General features: G+C 36.8%; 1 protein-coding gene across 3 annotated transcripts in view; it reads left to right on the forward strand.

Annotated features, from left to right (window-relative positions):
- Positions 1–21,608, forward strand: part of AFAP1L2 (actin filament associated protein 1 like 2) — a 130,369-nt gene that overhangs the window by 60,735 nt on the left and 48,026 nt on the right. For all 3 annotated transcript variants that reach the window (XM_074233628.1, XM_074233626.1, XM_074233627.1), the window contains 3 exons: positions 8,053–8,181; positions 16,736–16,828; positions 18,736–18,830. In XM_074233628.1, coding sequence (XP_074089729.1) covers positions 8,053–8,181; positions 16,736–16,828; positions 18,736–18,830 — 317 coding nt within the window. The remainder of the gene's footprint in view (positions 1–8,052; positions 8,182–16,735; positions 16,829–18,735; positions 18,831–21,608) is intronic.

Here is a 21,608-nt window from a genome sequence, read left to right on the forward strand (position 1 = left end):
GTAGACTTGGTGATGAGTTATATCTAGAGTTTGACCGAATTAGATCTAGAGCTGAACTCTGGATTATCTAAAGAATGTGGTATTTTTTTGTCCATAGCAATTTTCAGAGACTAGATCCTAGAGACATTAGCATCAGTGTGGAGGGAAAGCATTTATATATGGGGCAGTTGTTTTGAGGGAAAATTAATAAAAGTCACTCATAACTGGCATATATGTACTAGTGTTTCAAGTTTTGCAAAATACTTTACAAATATTAGGTTATTTAATCTAATAACAACCCTGAAAGGTAAATGCTATTGCTATCTCCATTTCACAGATAAGAAAACTGAGGCAGCAGAGGTTAAATGACTTGGACATATATAGCTACTGTGAACTCATCTAGTCTTTCTATTTGGTTTTTTTTTTAGGTTTTTGCAAGGCAATGGGGTTAAGTGGCTTGCCCAAGGCCACACAGCTAGGTAATTTCAACTAGTCTTTCTAGAGAGCAATTTGGGATTATGCCCAAATGGCAACAAAAATGTGCATACCCTTTGACCCAGCAATACCACTACTGAATCTATACCCTGAAGAGATGATAAAAAAGGGTAAAAACATCACTTGTACAAAAATATTTATAGCAGCCCTGTTTATGGTGGCAAAAAATTGGAAATTAAATGAATGTCCTTCACTTGGGGAATGGCTTAACAAACTGTGGCATATGTATGTCATGGAACACTATTGTCCTATTAGAAAGCAGGAGAGATTGGAATTTAGGGAAGCCTGGAAAGATTTGCATGAACTGATGTTGATTGAGGTGAGCAGAACCAGAAAAACCATTGTACACCATAACAGCCACATGGGGGTGATGATCAACCCTGATGGACTTGCTCATCCCTTCAGTGCAACAACTAGGGACAATTTTGAGTGATCTGCAATGGAGAATATCATCTATATCCAGAGAAAGAATTATGGACTTTGAACAAAGACCAAAGACTATTACCGTAAAATTAGAAAAAAAAAGTGTTATATTATTATTATGTAATTTTACTATCTCATACTTTATTTTTCTTCCATAAGGATATGATTTCTCTGTTATCACATTCAACTGAGATCAATGTATGACATGGAACCAATGTAAACACTAACAGAATACCTTCTGTGGGGGTGGGGGGAGGGAAGCAAGAATGGGGGGAAAATTGTAAAATTCAAAATAAATAAAATCTTTCTTTCAAAAAAAAGAAGTCATATGAGAAGGCAACAGGTAAATAAAGTGTTCAACAGAGGGAAAAAAGTATATAGCTACTGAGTGACTTGGGTAGAATTTGAGCTTCTTGACTTCAAGTACATTTCTCTACTGCACCAGTAACTACCCCCAATTAAGAAATTAAGGTTATATATCAGATTACTTGCTGCCATGGAGAGGGGGGGAGAGAGGAGAGGATGGTAGAAAGATGTGGAACTCAAAAGCTTACAAAAAGATGAATGTTGAAATTCATGTAATTGGAAATTTTTTTGCATGTAATTGGAAAAAATAAAATAACATTAAGAAATTAAGGGCATAAATTTAGATCTGGAAGGAATTTCAAATGTCCTTTATTCTAACCTTCTCATTTTATAGATGAGGTCCAGAGAGGTTAAATAAATTCCCCAAGGTTACAAAGGTAAACAGCAGTCAGAATTTGAATCTACACTCTGTGACTCCAGATCTGTAATTGTTTCTGCTCCTCCAAGTGACTCTGTAGACCCAAGATGATCTATAGAAATGACTATGCTTGAAAGAAATATAGCTCATACCTTCAGACCAGTCTTGCTTTACCAGCAAATTTAGAACCAACCAGACAGTCAAACTCAGACTTCAGGATAGGAATCAAGGATACTTGACTTGCTAAGATAGAAGTCGTCCTTGAAAGTTGGTTGGGATGTTTGTAATAGGTCTCTTGTGACCAGAAATTATTGGGCTTGTCTTTTCGGAAATCAAAACTCAAATGAAAACTAGAGGGAAGGATGTAATAGGAGGAGAGGGTGGCTTGTGTCTGGACCAAATGAACCAAACCTGTTTCATTTGAGTAACAAACAGGGAAGCATGAAGGAAGCATAACTTGGAGTTGCCTGTTGTCAGAAAAGCATTAATTTCTTGACCTTCTATCAAGGGCAAGGCTGAAAGGGAAGAAGAATATAGAAGACTCTTTTAATTACTACCAGGTGTCATTATTTAGTGACTTTTGAACCAAGTTCTGAGATTGCCTTTCTGTGGACACACTGCTGTCCTCATTTCCTCCTATTTGCCCCTAAAGTCTGGGAATCTGCATAATCAGCTGTTTGGGTCTTCCACGATCATCCTCAAAGTGACCAGACTACAGATGTATCCTTGGAAGTTTTCCCTTCTCCTTTGTCAAGGCCATCGGTTATCTGCTGCCAAGAGGTCGTGTGTGGAGTTGCTCATGTGTCATCAAGCGTCTGAGTTTCAACCCAAGAGAAGAAAAGACCCTCCTAGCAATCGTCGAGTTGCTGGCTTCTGGGCTTAGGATCATGAGGGCAGCTGGTTGTTTTGCAGGAATTAATTAGGTAGGGTTACTGGAAAAGGCAGCTTTTAGGAAGTTACAGTCTCAGGAATGTTCTGGTCAATTCAAGGGAAAAAGAAACTGTTTCAGTTTTTGTTTGTATAAAAACAGAATGTGTATAAGAAAGAATAGGAAAATCTTAAAAGTCTGAGAGGATTTGGTAGACTCTGACTCTCATCTTTGCTACAACCTGTCCTTCAGGAGAGAGAAACCTTCCCATTGACATACTCTGTCTAGTTGAATTCAAAGCTGGGGGATTTTCCTGCTTTTTCCTCCTCTTTTTTTTAAACCTAGTTTTATCCCATCAGTCTTGGGTGCGTGGATCACAGATTTAATCTTTCTAGAAGGACCTTCAAGGAAACCACATCTTACAAATGGGGGGGGAGATAAATAAACAAATAAATAAAATAAATCTATAGGGGTTCTCACTTTACAAATGCTATAACTGAGATCCCAAGTGTATGACTTGCCCAAGATCACATAGTAAGTGACAGAAGTCACCTTCTTGAAGTCTTCCTCAACCTTCTCCAGCTAAGTTCTGACTTCTGAACTCCTGGAACAGCCTCAAATTGAAAATGGAAAGATCCCTGGGGGCAACATATCGACAATTTGTTTATGTTGTATTTTGTAAAAAATTTGTTAAACATTAATTTGGTTCAGATCACACTGGGGAGCTTGCTGACAGGTTCCTGGGGAGCATTTGGCAATTCTGATCTAGAGCTTCCCACAGTTTTGGGGTTAGTTAGAATATTAAAGGTAGAGAGTGTCCCTCTCCGCCAGGAATAGCCTATTAAAAATAAATTGTGGTGAATTGTGGAATAAGACCCAGGCCTCCTGATTCCCAGGCCATGGTTCTCTCTGCCTTGCTGTAATGCTTAGCAGTGACTCATATACTCTATTGTTTTATACAGCAATTATTCCACATGTGTTGGTCTTTTCTCCAAGATTGCCAGTTTCTCGAGACAGTAAATCTCTTGTGTCTCTTGAATTCTTCTCAGTGGTAAGCATATAGAAAATACTTGGATATATTCAGTTCAATTCAGTAAACATTTATTAAGTGCCTTCTATGGCACTGGGCTAAATACTTTGTTAGCAAACATCTCAAAGAAAAACCAGATCAATGTTAATGCCAATAAAGGCATTTCTGAAAGAGGTGCTTGTTTGGACTTAATTTCTATTTTATCTGAACAAGATCATTTTACTTCTTGGGCTATTGCTGCCTTGATGCTCCTACCAGATTTGGGTTGGTTAAAGAGCTTGAAAAAATTTAAATAAAAGTTAAAGACTTTGAAATGATTTTTTAAAATGGGAACTAATGTCTGTACTCCCCTGACCCTGAAGAACAGAGATGACACAGCTACTGGCACTGCAATCCTTTCTCTGTCTCATTTTGCCCACTTGGTTCTATCCTTGCTTTGTGTTTGGTATACAACTACTCTGCTCTTGAGACAATAAAGGTCATCATCAGTCCTGCCACCTAGCAGTTTTACAGTTCACTTTGGATCTTTTTGAAGGAAATTTTTCTTCTTGGTATGAACTGATAGAAGTAAATTCTCTGAATTATCAGAATTCAGATATAGAATTCAGTCCTTATGTTTATTATTTGATGAGAGAGAGGGAGAGACAGAATCAGAGACAGAGAGAGAATATGAAAGAGAACTGGATATGTCTCTGTATATCATTCAGCGTTTCCAGGGTGAGTTGCTGTTCCCTTCATATTCTCACTGAAGTTCTTCTCATAAATACCTTGAGTCCAAATGTGTTGTTTGTTCATGTTTTCTCTCTTTATCACTACTTTCTTATTGAAACATGCAAATTCCTCTTCCCCTCCTCTGTTCCCACGTTCTCTGTATTCCCTCCCCCCCAACTCTCCCACCCTACTGGAATGAATGGAGATATTCATTTCAGGGAGAGTTTATTTTTGCAGGTATCAAGTTCAGAAGTAAACTATCCCACTAAGATCAAAGAGACATCTGAATAGAAACAGGCCATGAAGGCATTTCTTTTGGGTCAAGAAAAGATGCTGATTTCTTCCTTTAATGAGATGCATGAGGAAACAGTTTTGAAAGAAGCCCTGATGCTGTGATTTCTGGAAACTGTAAATATACTGTAAAACTGTAAAGAGTGCCTGAGAACAATCCAAGCATAGTGATTAGAGAACCAGCCTTGGAGCCATAGAGACCTTGGTTAAGTTTCCACCTCTGACACATGCTGGCTGTGTGATCCTGGGCAGTTCACTTCACCTCAAAGTGCTCCTAAACCACATTCTAATCCTATGAGTTACAAAACCTTTATTAATCTATAGGTATGAGGAGTTTCTTTACCAAGAGGACCTTATACTGACCCTTACTGGATAGAATTCCAGCCTAGCTTCTGAGGTATACTGATCAGTGGGGTATTTAAAGGTTTCCTTAAGGACAAGGCTCAGTAACCTCTTTGTAGGTGCTCAATAAATAACTGAGCAAGTTTCACCACTAGAGAATAGAAAATATTTATGTCTGCCACTAATAGGATTGAGTCATAGGCAAAGTGAGGAGAAAAACAAGTAAAGAGGAGGATGAGAGACTTAAAAAGGAAAGAGGCATTGAACTGATCTTCATATTATTTCTTAAGCTGTCTTCCATGACAATTCTGGGTAGGGAGCCACTTATTATAACGAATTCAGAAGGACTAGAACATAGAATCAAAGAGAGAGCTTGAATGCCCAAGCCAGTAGAACCTCAATATCCTATAAATTGCAGAGATAAAGGTATTATTATATGAGAAGGGAATTGTATAATATAAGGTATTCCTGACTTGGACCATGCTGGGAACCCAGGAGACATGAGAAGCTCATAAAGAGGAAATGAGAAAATTTGCTAATAAAAACATTTTATTGAAATTACTTAATTTAATTTTTACATGCATATACTTTGTGAACTTTACACTTTAGTTTCATTTCATATTGAATAAGGGGTATAGAAAGGTTTCCTGAAGGTCAATGAGTATAGAGACTGAAAAATGTTGAGAACTATTAGATTAGATGACCTTTAAGGTCTTATCTGACTGTAATGCTCTGAGTTTTAGATGTATCAGAAGAGAATGAAATGCTTATCTCAGAGCAAGGAGTTCCAGGAAAGGGGGAAGTGGGGAGAGGATTGTTAAGGATTAAAATCATTCTTCACAAATCAACTCTAGAAGAAGAAAGTGTACACTGCTAATGACCTTGTTGATAGGAGGTTCATGTTTGAATTCTGTACTCCTAAAGCTAGCCCCTTCTGGACTCCTGGGAGGTGCTTGCCTTTGGTGGAAGTAATTGGGTTGATCTGAAATTTTTATTTCCATGAATTATTCAGCCAGAACCACATTTAAGTGTAAATGATTTTAATGTGACTAAGAAGAGTCTGCTTTCTATATTTTCCCAAATGAAACACTTTTTGCCCAGGGAGACCGGGGCAATAGCTGGCAATTTGTCTTCCCTATCTTTGTGAAAGGGGCATGAGGAACAACCATTTAAATAACACAGCCTACTATAAAAGGCTGTGATTTTGCAGTTCATTCAACACTTATTCTGTCCTAAAACCTTGTGAGATTACCAGTTTGAAAGAACCCTAGCTGAGTTTACAAACAAACAAGAGGGGTTAGTTAGGGTGTGTAAGTAGAGAAGGAGGGTTTAGGGCGTGTAAGCAGAGAAATATGAACAGGATAGAATGTGATAAGGGGAAGGGAGGGCAGTAAGCCTCATGCTCTAATCTAGTGAATGTCATCATTCTGGGGGACAATCCTGTAGGATATATACAGTCAGACCACTTCTTCTGTAAGGGCTACAGTCACCATCACCGAAGAGCCAAAAGTCCAGCAGTCTTCCATTAGAAAGTGGTATTTTTTTTTTATTTTTTAGTTTGTTTTTTTGGTAAGGCAATGGGATTAAGTGGTTTGCCCAAGGCCACACAGCTAGGTAATTATTAAATTTCTGAGGTCGCATTTGAACTCAGGTGCTCCTGACTCCAGGGCCGGTGCTCTATCCACTGTGCCACCTAGCTGCCCCTAGAAAGTGGTATTTTTTATCAGCAAAAATTACATTAAAGAGGAATTAACATCTGCTTTGCTACTATAGCCTAAGAATCATGGAACTTCTCCATCTGACTTGTTGCAGTCTGAATGTGAACTCTTTAAGAGCAGGGACAGCCATACTTTTCTGTCTGTATCATTAGCACTTAGCATGGGACATTCCCCCATAATAACTGATTATTAAATGTTTCATTAATTTCACTTTTTGATACCTGATTTGCCCTTTTCCCAAGGCTTTGAGGATCAAATTATTCAGTATAGTGTTTAACATAGAGATGCAAAATAAACATCTGTGAACAAATAAAATATAGGGTGTCCCAAAAGTCTTATTGATGTTTTAAACTTTAATAGAGTAAAAACTAAAATGATGAAGACAAGTGGAGACATTTAAAAAGTTAGCATTCGTTGGTCCCAAAATTTATTTGAAATTCTAAGCTACTGGGCCTTGTTGGTTTCTTAGAAAAATGCCCAAGAAGGATGCTCATAGAAGTTGCTAATTACTGTGAGACTTCATTGCTTATCCTTTCCCCTGCTCAATGTGCCAGTTTCTCCCCTATCTTCTAGTCTGAGCTTTGGCAAAAAATTATTTTTTGTTCATCAAGTTCAGAAAAGCCTGTTATGGTTTACTTCTGATATAAGGAACACAGTAATGGACAAATAAGTCTTCCAGGTGATGGGAAAGTGGTTATATTTTGCTTTGAGGTTGAGAATCATTCATTCCCTGCAACTACCAGACTGCATTCATTCAGACTGAGTTCTGAAATTTTATGTTTTGTATTTAGTTGTATAAATTAAGAAGAAAAGGAAAGAAGGAGCCTATGAGCTCTAAGGAGCTCTTTAGAGCTTATTTGTAAAATGTGTGTGATTGGGGACAGGAAGTTGCTCTAGGCAATCTCTAAGTACACTTCTAACTCTTAACCTTCAAACATTTCTGAGTTCTTATGCTATAACTTCACAAAACCTGTTAGGTATTTATTTTCATTGACTTTACTACAATTACATGCCACCTAGTGGTTAGGACTAGATGAACAATTCCTTTTTTTCTTTAGAAGGTATCTCCTGGGGTTGTTCATCCAAAGGTGAATAACTTCAAGAAGTCTCTCCTTCATACTATCAAGCCTGTCCCACACTTAGAGTCAGAGAATGTTAAAAGTCATAATGAACCATATAATTGGACCTTTTAATTTATAGATGATGTCATGTCTAGAGAACCAAGACTTGGGATCAGGTAGAACTGAGTATGAACTGGTCTCAGATAAATTACTCTTATTATTAGGAAACTGAGGCACAGAGCTACATGAAGATTCTCACCCACAAATCACAGCTTGACAATGTCAAGGATAGACCTTGGTCTCTTGGTTCAGTCTACTTCTTCTTTCAGGATGCCATTTTGACCCCGATCATCCCATACTGCCCTTCTTTTACACTGTTATAATTTTTTGCTCTTTTTTTCTTCTTTTAGCCCTAGAACAGCTGCTTACAGAACTGGATGCCTTCTTGAAGATCCTAGACAAGGAGAACCTAAGTAGCACTGCTGTGGTGAAGAAGAGCTTCCTTGCTGACCTCCTTCGACTCTACACAAAGACCAGCAGTAAGTTCTGAGTCATCTTTTTCCAAGGTTGCTCCTCCCAGGCCCTCTTAATGTCTTTCTTATTTTGAAGTCCTGTGGGAAGGAAAAGATTATTTGTGGAATCATCTTTGCATTTCCAAATAATCTTTTCTTTGGATGGCAGAAAATGTATTGTTTTGTGGTGATATAGGTTTGAGTGAGGGGAGGCAAGCAGGCCTATTGAAGAGTACATAATATGGTAGAGCATCATGTATGCTCCTTGAAAGAAGGAATTATCTCAAATCCCCAGCACACAGTAGGACTTCAAATACAGAGCACATGGTAGGAAGTGTAGTGTTTGCTTGGTTGATTAAAGAGCAAAGTAGAATCAACTTTCATTTTAGCTTGAGGGATTTTGTCTAGATATAGAGAATAATTATTTGCTTATTAATAGGGAGTCATGGTGGGTTGAGGGATTTCTTCAGTCCCATCAGTAAAAGCACTAGTGCCTAAGAGCAGCAGACAGTTTTCAAGTAAGCTATTCTTTGCAGTGACTGGTTTTTGTGGTCTGGTGTGTTTACTCTGGAAGAGTTACTGGTGTAACCATGACCTGAGGCAGAAAAGGAAGTTCAGGGAAGCATAGTTTGGAGGCATTGAAAACCACAAAATCCTGAACTCTAGAGGTGTTTTTCAAGAAGGGAGAAGATGGTAATTTTCAAGGATTTTTGTTTTATTTTGCTTTGCTTTTTTTACTTTAAAAACATATTCAATTCTTTGGGCTAGTAGAAGGAGATTTATCTGTCTCCAAGTTTTCTTGGCAGAACCTGACCAAAACCATCCTAGGAGGTGAGAATCTTTCAGAGACTGAGATGCTTCAACCCCTGACCACCCCTTATTCTCCTCTCAGGAAGGTTCTTCCTTAAGCTTAATCTAAATCCTACAGGCTAGAGTTGAATGAAGGTCACTTTCTCAACTCTTGTTCTGTTCTGGGGAAGGTAGTTTTCAACTTCTGTGCAAAAGAGCTTCTTATGCATGAAACTTAGGGCATCTCCTCAGTCTTCTCTGGGATGCATCATTCTGGTCCCTTTATCTTTTCATTAGAACTTAGTCATATTTAAGGGTCTCTCTCTTCTGAATTTTTCCACAGTTCTCTTCAATGTTTCCTAAGATTTCTTGTCATAAGGTATCTGAGCAGTACCAAGTAGTCATAAACTTAACTTTAAAGAATTCCAATAGTTTATGAAGATTCAGATAGTAAAGAAGATAAGTTATGGTCATTTACTTCATAAAGAATTGTACATGGTACACCTTTAGATAGCTGTAAACTAGTCTATACAGAATTTGAATGTACTTATAACCTTTTGGGGAACACGTCTGTTGTTTGAAGCAAAGTAATGCTATGACAGAGAAGTGACCTTATTCTAAACTGTCTCCCTGATCCCAATATAATGTCTGCTTCATAAAACTAGGATTGTATTACTAACACACAGTAGACCTTTATTCAAAGTAATCTCTGGACCATTTTTTAATTTTTTATACAAAATCAGTAGCCTGACAATTTTAATTCAAAATATGTTGGTTGATCAGAGATTCACAGAATTTCAGAATAAGGAGTCTCAACACCCATCTAGTTCAACACAAGTCCCAAAAGAATCACTATGGTATTTTGAACAAGTCAATCATTAAACCTTTCTTTGAATAACTCCAGTGAAGAGTATCCCCCTCACTTTCTCCTAAAGCATCCCATTCCATTTTTGAGCAGCTCTAATTGTACACAAGTCCTTCCCCCTTTGCAGCTTTTCCCCTTTGTTCTTAGCTTTATCCTCCTGGGGCCAAACAAAACAATTATAAGTCTTCAACATGACCTGAAATGGTAGATTGAAAGCTGGCCTTGAAGTAAGGAAGACCTGAATTCAGTTCTTGACTTTCATATACTCTTTGGGGGACACTAGGCTAGGCAATTCTCTCAGATTTCTCAGAAGGTGCCAGTCTTCATTGATAGAGATTCATCATCCAGAAATTTCCTCTACCAGTGAAATCACAGGTTCAGTTCCCATCCCTTTCTAACAATAGCTTTGCAAGCACTTGAAGAAAGTTACAATATCATGTCTTAAGTCTTTCTGAGGCTGAACATCACTGATTCCTCTAGCTGATCTTTACAAGGCAGAATGCCAAAGACCTTCACCAGTCTTTTGCTAAACATTCTCCAAATCATCAATATCTTTCCATAATGTACTAGTCCAGAAATTGTCTTCTTAGGGCCAGGACTTTAAGACTATTAATTCTTTATTCCTAGGAAGTCATACAACCCAAGGATACCTTCAGTTTGGTTTTTATTTAGGGGCTAGGGGACTGCCATATTACACTTTTTAAAAAAAATATATATTTTTTACTTTCCCAACTCACATGAAAAGATGGTTTTCATCAACCATTTTTTGTAAGGTTTTGAGTTTCACATTTTTCTTTCTCCCTTCTTTTCCTCCCCCTAACAGAAAGTAATCTAATATACATATATATATATATATTATATGTGTATAACTATATTAAACAAATATCCATATTAATGATATTGTGAAAGAAGAATTAAATCTAAATGGAGGAAAAAATAATACATGAGACACCTTCTAATAATTGAAGATAGTAAGCTACCATATGACAGTTTTGAATCAAAGTGATTTCTCCTGAAAATTTCCAGACCTTTTTTGAAGTCATACATACATACACACATACACACCCTTCTCCTTGTCTTGTACCTGGGAAATAATTTTTTTGAACACTAATCTAAAACTTTACATCAGTCCCTTTAGAATTTCATTTTGGTTGAGTAATATTCCAGCCTGCCATTTTTTTTTTATTGTTGAATCTATCATCCACCTAGTTTTGTGTCATTCTCAAATCTGTAAGAGTAGCATCCAGGGGCAGCTAGGTGGCACAGTGGATAGAGCACTAACCTGGAGTCAGGAGGACCTGAGTTCAAATCTGGCCTCAGACATTTAATAATTCCTAGCTGTGTGACCCCATTGCCTTGCAAACAAAACAAAACAAAAAGAGTAACATCTGTACCTTTAAAAGTTTTGATGTTGTTGTCTTTGTAATTTCAGTTTTAGCTAGCACCTGACACTTACTGGCAACTAATAAATAATTGCTGAGGAGTTTAATGCCTACCACACATACCTGATGAATTCCACTAGAGATCTCTTTCAGAATTGCTTGGAACGATTAAAGATGATCCTTTGAGCCCAGCTCCATAGTGCTATTTATTCCTAGGTACTGTGGGGGAAAGATGACAACAAATAGTACCTGCGTTCAAGGAGCTCACAAACCAGTAGGAAAGATAAGTCATAACTATAAAACAAAAGTGAACTTGGTAAATTCACAAAAGAAAGAAACTGTAAGGACATGGAAAAAGGAAGACACTTGTTGGCTGGCTTGCTAGTGTATTTTTGCATTCTTGGTGTTTGTTTAGCACAGTACCCCCAGCACATAATCAGTACTTAATAAATGTTTTTCATTCATTGATTCATTTTGGCTGAATTAAAAGGGTAGGACAGTATTAAAAAAAAGGTTGCTTTCAAAAGAGGTCAAATTCATAGGATTTAGAGTCTAGATTTTAGACTGAGGAGACATCTTAGAGAAGATTCAATCCTCTCATTTTATAGATGTAGAAACTCAGAGACACAGAGGATCAGTTGCCAAGCTGGGTGGTGAACCAAGTCTTCTGTCTACAGCTCTAACACTCTGTCATACTCTGCTGCCACGCTTCTTGGCATCCTAGGATCTAGCTTTTTAGGCTAATATGTATAATCTGGCCATTCAATACATATATGTTTTTCAGTTTTACCATCTAGGTCATTGATGAAATGATCAAATTCATACTGAATATGTCCTGGCCATGCTTTCTGTGCTGAAACCTAGCTATTAATAATCATGTTCTAATTACAATGCTCTATCCCTTTCAGAAAAATCTTAATAGTCCTATAGAATAGTCTCTGGACCATCTTTTCCCAGTTTATTAATAGCTGGGTTATGTAAAATAGAGTCACTTACAAACTTCTCTCCCTCCTCAGTCTACAAAATGTGCTAATCAGTTCAACTAGGAAATTAGCTTAGTCTAGGAAGATTTTATTCCAGAGCAAAGATGCTATTTCCCTCCCTAAAGCTCATCAAATAATTCTCCATATTCTATCAAATATTTAGCATGGTTTTTTTCTTAAAGCAAAATATTGCTTTCGTATCATGTAGTCTTTAATTTTATTACTTTAAAAAAATAACTTCTTGGCTAAACAAACTGTGATATATGTACATTACAGAACAGTATTGTTCTATTAGAAACCAGGAGGGATTCAGGGAATCCTGAAAGCATTTGCATGAACTGATACTAAGTGAAATGAGCAGAACCAGAAGAACACTGTACATCCTAACAGCAACATAGGGGTGATGATCAACCTTAATGGACTTACTTGTTCCATCAGTGCAACAATCAGGCACAATTTTGAGGTATCTGCAATGGAGAATACCATCTAAATCCAGAGAAAGAATTGTGGAATTTAAACAAAGACCAAAGACTATTACCTTTAATTTAAAAAAAAAGTCATTATCTTATTAAGTAATTTTGCTGTCTTAGACTTTATTTTTCTTTTCTTAAGGATATGATTTCTCTCTCATCACATTCAACTTAGATCATTGTATACCATGAAAACAATGTCAAGACTAACAGACTGCCTTCTGTTGGGGGGTTGAGGGAGGGAAGCTAGATTGGGGGGGGGATTGTAAAATTCTAAATAAACAAATAAAATAAAATAAATAACTTCTTAGCATTTTTGGTATGCACTTATGAATGGAGGGATCTGTATATTGGTATTTATTTATTAAGGACTTGCCTGGTACAGTATAGTGCATCTTACATCATTGGAGAGTTGGTTAACTATTTTGTTTCTTTTGTAAGACCAAGTATAATCAGAAACCAGCTGTTGTTTAGCTAACTATTCTTCTAAATGTATAGAAACTCAGAATATTAGAGTTACAAAGGATCCAAGAGAACATCTTATTTTTCAGATGAGGAACACTGGACCTGGAAAGGGTAAGGGTAACACAGGAGGGTAGTGGGAAAGCCGAGAGAAAAATCTAGCTGTCCTGATTCCTGGATGAATGACGCTCCTTTGTCTCTTCCCCACAGACATCCTGTTGCCTCTCCTTATCATGCTTTAGCACTCTGCCTTGTCAAATGGATGGAGATATAATGTACTCTCCTGGTCCAAATAAAGTCACTTTTTCTTTTTTGTAGCTTTTCTCAAAAGCACCTAAAGTTCTCCCTATCTTTCCCACCACCACCACCACCCAGGGCTCAGAGAAATGCCACCCTTGCTCCACTACAAACCTCATTATACAATGAAAATTTCTAGCCAAGTTTTGGCTTATACAAATATGAGGCTCTCACCCATTGAATGGTATCTTCTCTTATCACAGTAGATTCATTGCATGTTTTTTCACTGATGGATAAAGTCCTTTAGGAAGCAACTATCTAGAGATTTTACTTGGTAGAATGTTATACCAGAATGGCCAAAAATATTAAATTTGGCTACCCACCCTGTGGCTTGATTTCCTCAATTATAAAATTAGTATTTTGCATTTATGTGGTCTCTGAGCCTTCCTACCTGCCCCCCCCCCAAAAAAAATCTATGTTCTAAATCTATCCTTACCCTTCAATAATCCAGACTGCTTGATTTGGTCTAATCATCCAATACCATTTAGGGATATTTAAGATGTACCCATGTCAAGGGTAAAGTGCACTTGGACTCCATGTGGCATTGTTTTGGATGTATATGAACACACGGGTGGTGAAATAATGAATCATCCTTAGTCAAATTCTGAAGTCCCTATTAATGAAATCAAATCTGCTGGATAGGCCTTTCCATGTGTGGAAGCATGCCAAAGATAAGAGACCATTATTTGTTAAAGGAGAAAAAAAGTTGTTACTAATAACAAGAGTAACTTATTGTATAACAATAGTACATCAAAGTCTTACCCATATGTTCCCTGGGCTATCTCAAGTTCTCAAAGACTCTGCTAAAGATCCACAAGCTCTTTCAGGTCCTGCTAAGCTGAAAGGGCTTTCAATAGCAACCAGTGATGCATCTCAGACCTGCTGTCTGAGGACCAACCTAGCTAAGATTGGAGAAACTCATCACCAGAAGGTTGGTCATCAGGTGATGGTTTTTTTCTCACTGTAGCAACTTATGAAAATTTGCTGCTAAGGCAAAAAAGGAATTGACATCTGCATCTGTGGAGGGAATTCCTACATAGATGAATTCACAGATCCTTTAAGTATCAAAGTGTTTCCACTTTACAGCCTACTCTCGATAACATTAGCTGATCATTAGCTTCAACAACTCTCTGAAATCAATAATAAATATTGTTATTCTCATTGTTCTTATCAATATCTCTGTATTGAAGATGGAAAAAAGTGAAAGAGATATAGTAAAGGACTTAGCTTGCTTCCTTGGGAGGAAGGGAAAACAGAAGGGGAGAGAACAGACTTGAACTTTGATTCCATTGGTTTAAGGATATCCTCATCAGTGAGTAGTCAGTAGATATTTGTTTATTAAGGGCTTTACAATGTATGAGCATTGTGCTAAGTTCTGGAGATACAAAGAAAGGCAAAAATTCCTTCCCTGTTGTCAAGGAGTTCCTATTCTAATGGAGACAAAATATACAAGATATACAGAGAGTGAATGGGAGGATAGAATAGAATAGGGGAGGAATTACAAAAAGACTGAAAGTCCCTCTACCCATGCAATTTATAGTCCTGAAGATTTGCCTTGGGATTTGAGAGATTAACTGACATCTCCAGTCTCACACAGCCAATTGATGTGTCAGAAATGGAACTTGAATTTAAGTTCTCCTAACTAAAGTGATGTCTTTGTCCACTGTGCAACAACACTGCCCCAGGTTCAAACAGATGGTTAATAGTGGAGCTGGAACTAGAACCTTCGGCTTCAATAGTCTCATTTACTAATTAACTAAATTGATCAGCTACAGATAGTTAGAAAATCTGAAAAATGTTGGAGGTTTCTAAGATATGGTAATTGTGTTGTCTTTGAATATTCTAAATGCATTAAAAATAGAGTGAGCTTAAGTGGACTAACCTTTGAGGTATTTGCAAGTCATGAAGCAGGTTTCCCAAATAATATGGGCTTTATATTCTGCAGGAAAAGAGTCCCCAAGGGAGCTCTCATACCAGATTGGAAAAGTGAATGGCACATTTTTACCTCCTTAAAACATACTCACCTGTACCCACATAAACATAATGACACACGTCTGGCTCTCAGTCTTGTCATTTTCTTTCTTTTTTTTAAGAAAGATTTTATTTAAGTTTTACAATTTTTCCCCTAATCTTGCTTCCCTTCCCCCCACCCCCACAGAAGGCAGTCTGTTAGTCTTTACATTGTTTCCATGGTATATACATTGATCTAAGTTGAATGTGATGAGAGAGAATTCATATCCTTAAGGAAGAAAAATAAAGGATAAGAAGAGCTAGCAAAATTACATAAGATAACAGTTTTTTTCCCCTAAGTTAAAGGTAAAGTCTAAAGGTAAAGGTAAAGTCTTTGGTCTTTGTTTAAACTCTACAATTCTTTCTCTGGATTCAGATGGTATTCGCCATCTCAGATACCCCAAAATTGTCCCTGGTTGTTGCAATGAAGGGATGAGCAAGTCCACTAAGGTTGATCATCACCGCAATGTTGCTGTTAGGGTATACAATGTTTTTCTGGTTCTGCTCATCTTGCTCAGCATCAGTTCATGCAAATCCTTCCAGGCTTCCCTGAATTCCCATCCCTCCTGGTTTCTAATAGAACAATAGTGTTCCATGTCATTTTCTTTCTAACTGTTCAATCTTCCCCAATGTGGTACCAACTCAGATTGGCACAGTTATCTTGTGCTTTTTTCTCCTCTAAACAAAATTCCAGTTCCTTAGATCAAAGAATAGCTACTTGATTAAAGTAGTTTACAGTAAAAGGTATGTAAAGATTAATCTAACAGGAATACCTATATTTTGAAAGCATAGTTTTGTTTTTGTTTTTTAAGGATTTTGCAAGGCAAATGAGGTTAAGTGGCTTGCCCAAGGCCACACAGCTAGGTAATTATTGAGTATCTGAGGCCTGATTTGAACTCAGGTACTCCTGACTCCAGGGCTGGTGCTCTATCCACTGAGCCACCTAGCTGCCCCTGTTTTTGCTATTTTTTTTAACACAAAGTAATTTCAAGTTGGTAAAATAGAGAAGGGAATTTTAAACAGGTTTTCTCTCAAAATCCTTTTTCATTCTGGTGGCCACCTGTGATATATGCTCACTAGAAAAAGGGGCAGAAGGATTGATCAGCAACATTAGCATTCCACTTTGGAAGAATTTCTGACCCCCCAGAATCCATTCCTTTTATATCAACTCAAATTCTTGATTCCTTTTACATCTATATTTTTTGGTAAAGCAGATTAAAAGGTAGTCTCCTCTACATAAGCAATAATCTAACAGGATAAGTTCCACATCATCTTTTCTTTTGATAAGAGCTAAAGTCAATCTTTCCCTTTGTTCTTCCATAGGTTCTGATGAGGAATATATTTACATGAACAAAGTTACAACCCATAAGCAGCCAGCTGTGGAGATAGAAGGCAAAGGAAAAGACAAAGACAAAGGTATGGAGCTAGACCAGGGCTGCTGTTACTGGGGTGGGACTCTATCCTGGAGGGGAGTGGTAACAGGGAGCCTCTGCCACATTCTTCCATAACCCTAAGTATCAAAACTTCGGCTGAGACTAGGGAGCTATTCCTGGGAGCTGTGTTTTAGAGAATGGTATTTTGGGATGGAAGTATCCTATTCTTTGACTAGAGGATTGTATTTTGGGATGACAGTACTGTGTTCTCCATCTGGAGGATGATATTTTGGGATGACAGTATTCTGATTTTCAATTGGTCATGTGCCTATTTCTTAAAGTGTGCCCATCTCCGAACCTTTTGTGTTTTACATTCTTTTGGCAATCTAGTAAAGCCTTTGGACCCCTTCTCAGAGTAATATTTTTAACTACATTAAATGCAAAGTAATACCAAGGAAAACAATTATATAAAATATAATTATCAAAATATTTAAAAATATCTCAGGTTGAGAATTTCATTTTTAGGGATTGATCTTTTCTTAGACTCACCTGATCCATTCATATCATCATCAAGATTAAGTAATGTTTCTAATATTGTAAACTAAACCATTCTGGGTGTTTTACTTTTGGTCATATAAAATATATATATATATATATATATACATATATATATATATATATATATATATCTTCTAATTGGAAATATATGTTTTCTGTCCCTAAATTATCTTAGAATTTGAGTAACTGCTTTGGACATTTGAAAACATATGTAAATCTATGTGATATCTTAGTTTACAAAACATTCTGACAATAGATATGCCATCTTATTTTATTTTCTAACAGTTTTACGTGATAAATATTGAAAAGCAAAATGATTTTTACCAAGATTATTTATCAAGTTAATTCAAATGATAATATTAGAATTCAGATTTTTGACTCCTGTACCCTTGCTCATTCCCCCAAGTCACCTTGCCCTTTAACATAAAAATTTGGATTGAGTTAACAGGAATGATATCCAGTAGGATTCATTCTTCTTTTTCTTTATCTTTTTTCTTCCTTCCATCCAACCAGTCAAGAAATGCAGTGGCTCCTTGCAGACTTAATCTCTCTACTGATCAGCATAGTAGGGACATTTTCCATTTCTGATCTAGGCTAGTTTGCCCTTCCTTAGCCAAGGCAGCCTGGTGGCATCTTGCTTCCAAGGACTCACCATATGGATGTGAGACTTAGTGTAGCTACCCAATCATCTTATTCTAGTGCATCTCAGAACTCCCAGGTTCAAGTGATCTACCAGCTTCAGCCTCCCTGGTAGCAGATATAGCAGGCATTTGCTGTCATGACTGACTAAAACTCCTGACAGTAACTCAGAAAATTAAATGGACAATTATTCAGTGCCTCACATATATTTCTCTAAAGGATATTAGTTACCAAAATTAAAAAAAAAAAACAACTTAACAAGGCTTTTCCACCAAAGACATGCCTATTTGGTGCCACTGGTTTTTAGACATGATTCCCTCATCCTCTGCCCCAAAACCTCAGCTGAATCTTTTGAGGGGTGGCCAATCTGCCAAAAACAGTTTGCCTGCTGAATAAATTATGGGATGGAAAGAACCATAATCACAGGGTAAACATGAAGTCTCTCTATATAGCAATTGCTCCTGCAGGTCTAATGATTACTGAAGACACTGTGGTCTGTACCATTTTTGACTCAGGGGATTTGGGGGGAGGAACATTCTAGAAATCCAAAACAGGTTCCTCCAAAAGAATTTTTTCCTATAGCTGAGGTAACTGTTGAATTGTGTTCTTGGAGGGAAGATACTAGAATCTTCAAAGTAACTCCTGAGCAAGAACCACCAGGATTCCTTCTCAGATATAACTCCTATGCATAAGATGGCATTCTATTCTGAATTAAATACCTCGCATGAACATTTCTCCATTTTTTCAACACAGCCCTGAATTTCTCAGATCCTCTTACCAATGGGGAATTGGTACAGCATTTATCTGCCCCACAGAAGAGCCTACCTGACCTCCCACCTCCTAAAACAGTAAGTGTCCAGTACTGGATCCTGATCCTCCAAACTTGGATCTCTTCTAGCCCTTCATAGTTATTATATCTCACCACCAATTATTAGCTAAGGTAATTTTTGAGCACCTACTGTTTGGCTTTGTACTTGATACTATGAGGGAGACCAAAGCACAATAAAACCTGAACCTTTAGCTCATGTAGTTTATAGTTTAAATAAACTCATTGAACTTGAAAATGTCATAGACAAGAAGGTAACCGAACTCTTCTTCTAAAATTGTCCTCTCCAAGGTTACATCTCATCTCTTAATTGCTAAATTCAAAGACCTTTTCTCTTGACTTTTATGCAGTATTTTACACTGTTGAGCACCCCTTACTCCAGGGTACTCCTTCCTTACTCTGATATGATGCTGTTTCCCCTGGTTTTCCTACATATCTGACTGTATATCTGAATCTTTATCCATCACAGAAAGGTATTCCCCAAGACTCTGTTTTGTATCCTCTCTTTCTTGGTGCTCTTATCAGCTACCTTGGTTTCAATTAATTGTATAGATGACTCACAGATCCTTTGTCCAGCCTGAACTTGTTGGACTTTTCCAAACTCCATTTCCAGTAGGTACCTCATACTATGTGTATCCAAAATGAGATTCATCATCTTACCCCTAAACACACTGCTCCTTCAGACTTCAAACTTCTTATTCTGTTAAAGATATTTTCTTTACACTCACCCATGGTTGCAACATCAGTTTCCTCCTTACTCTTTCATCTCCCCAATCCTTTGTACAAAAAATTGTCTTACCAATTCAACAACATCTTTTTGCTTCCATCTTTGTTTTATCTCACCTAAGATGATCATCAGGTCAGTATAGACTCTAATATGTCCTCTTAGTCAAAAAATATTTGTTAAGGGCTGCTAAGCACTGGGGGAAAAACAGTCAAAATTACTTTTTTTAATATTTGGTAATACTCTCTATACCTTCTTTGGCCCTAATATTCTTCATTTATCCATAAATTTGTCAGATAAACTATTCCACATTCTCCTAATTTGCTTACAGTATCCCCTTTTATGTGTAAATCGTGTACCCATTTTGATAATAGCTTGATAAACAGTGTGAGATATTGATCTATACCTAGTTTCTGCCATACTGTTTTCTAGTTTGGATAAATAATGAGGTTTTGTTTCAAAAACTTGGATCTTTGAATTTAATCATATACTAGATCACTATTGTCATTTACTATCATATAATTTGCAAGTGATCTATTCCACTGATCTATTTCTTTTCCAGGTTGGGTTTTTTTAAAAATAATTACTGCTTTATAATACAGTTTGAGATCTAACATGACAAGACCACTTTCATTTTTTTTTCACTGACGCTTAATAACTTTGAACTTTTGTTCTTCTAGATAAATTTTGTTTTTATTTTTCCTGTCTATAAAATAATTTTTTCATAACTTGATTGGTATGGCACTGAATAGATTAATTTAAGTAAAATTGTCCTTTTTTATATTGCTAGGCCTGCCATGAGCAATTAATATTTTTCCAGTTGTTTTGATCTGATTTTATTTGTGTGCAAAGTGTTTTTTGGTTGTGTTCATATAGTTCCTGGGTTTGTCTTGGCAGGTAGACTTCTAAGTATTTTATGATGTTGACAGTTATTTTAATGGAATTTTTCTATCTCTTGCTGCTGGACTTGGGAATCTACCTACCAAGATAAACCCAGAAACCATATGAACACAGTTATAAAATATTTTTCTTTTTTTAAATTTAATTAAGGCAATGGGTTAAGAGTGACTTGCCCAAGGTCACTCAGCTAGACAATTATTAAGTATCTGAGGTCAGATCTGAACTTAGGTCTTCCTGACTCCACTGCATGGCCTAGATGTCACTACAAAAGATTTTTCACACAGATAAAGTAAGATCTAAACAACTGGGAAAATGTCAATTGCTCAAGGTTAGGTTGAGTTCAAATAATAAAAATGACAATTTTATCTAAATTAAATTACAAATGACAATTTTATCTAAATTAAATTACTTATTCAAGGCTATCCCAATCAAAAATCCAAAAAAAACCTATTTTACAGAGTGAGAAAAAAATAGTAACAAAATTCATCTGATTCAACAAAAGGTCAAGAATACTGAGCGAATTAATGAAAAAAAAAAAAACAAGGAAGATGCTTTAGTTGTACCAGATCTGAAACTTTATTGTAAAGTGGCAGTCATTAAAACTACCTAGTATCAGCTAAGAAAAAGAGACATGAATCAGTGGAATAGATTAGACATAAAAAAGTAGTAAATTATTGTAGTAATCTACTATTTGATAAATTCAAAGACTAACTTCTGGGATAAGAAATCACCATCTGACAAAAACTGCTGGGAAAATTGGAAAATAGTATCGCAAAAACTAGGCATAGACCCACATCTCACACCCTATACTAAAATAAAGTGAAATGGGAACAGGATTTACACATAAAGAGTGATATAATAACATCAATTAAGAGAAAAAGAAATGGTCCATCTGTTGGATCTATATAGAGGGGAGAACAAGAGATAGAGAACATTATAAATTACAAAATGGATGATTTTGACTACATTAAATTAAAGTGTTTGCAAAAACAAAGCCAATTCAGTCAAGGTCAGAAGGAATGCAGAAAGCTGGGAAGTAATTTTCACAAATAGTATTTCTGATAGGGGCAGCTAGGTAGTACATTGGATAGAGAGCTGGTCCTGGAGTCAGGAGGACCTGAGTTCAAATCCAGCCTCAGACATTTGATAATTAACTAGCTGTGTGACCTTGGGCAA

This window comes from Macrotis lagotis, chromosome 4 (genome assembly GCF_037893015.1).
Source record: "Macrotis lagotis isolate mMagLag1 chromosome 4, bilby.v1.9.chrom.fasta, whole genome shotgun sequence".
Lineage (NCBI taxonomy): Eukaryota > Metazoa > Chordata > Mammalia > Peramelemorphia > Peramelidae > Macrotis > Macrotis lagotis.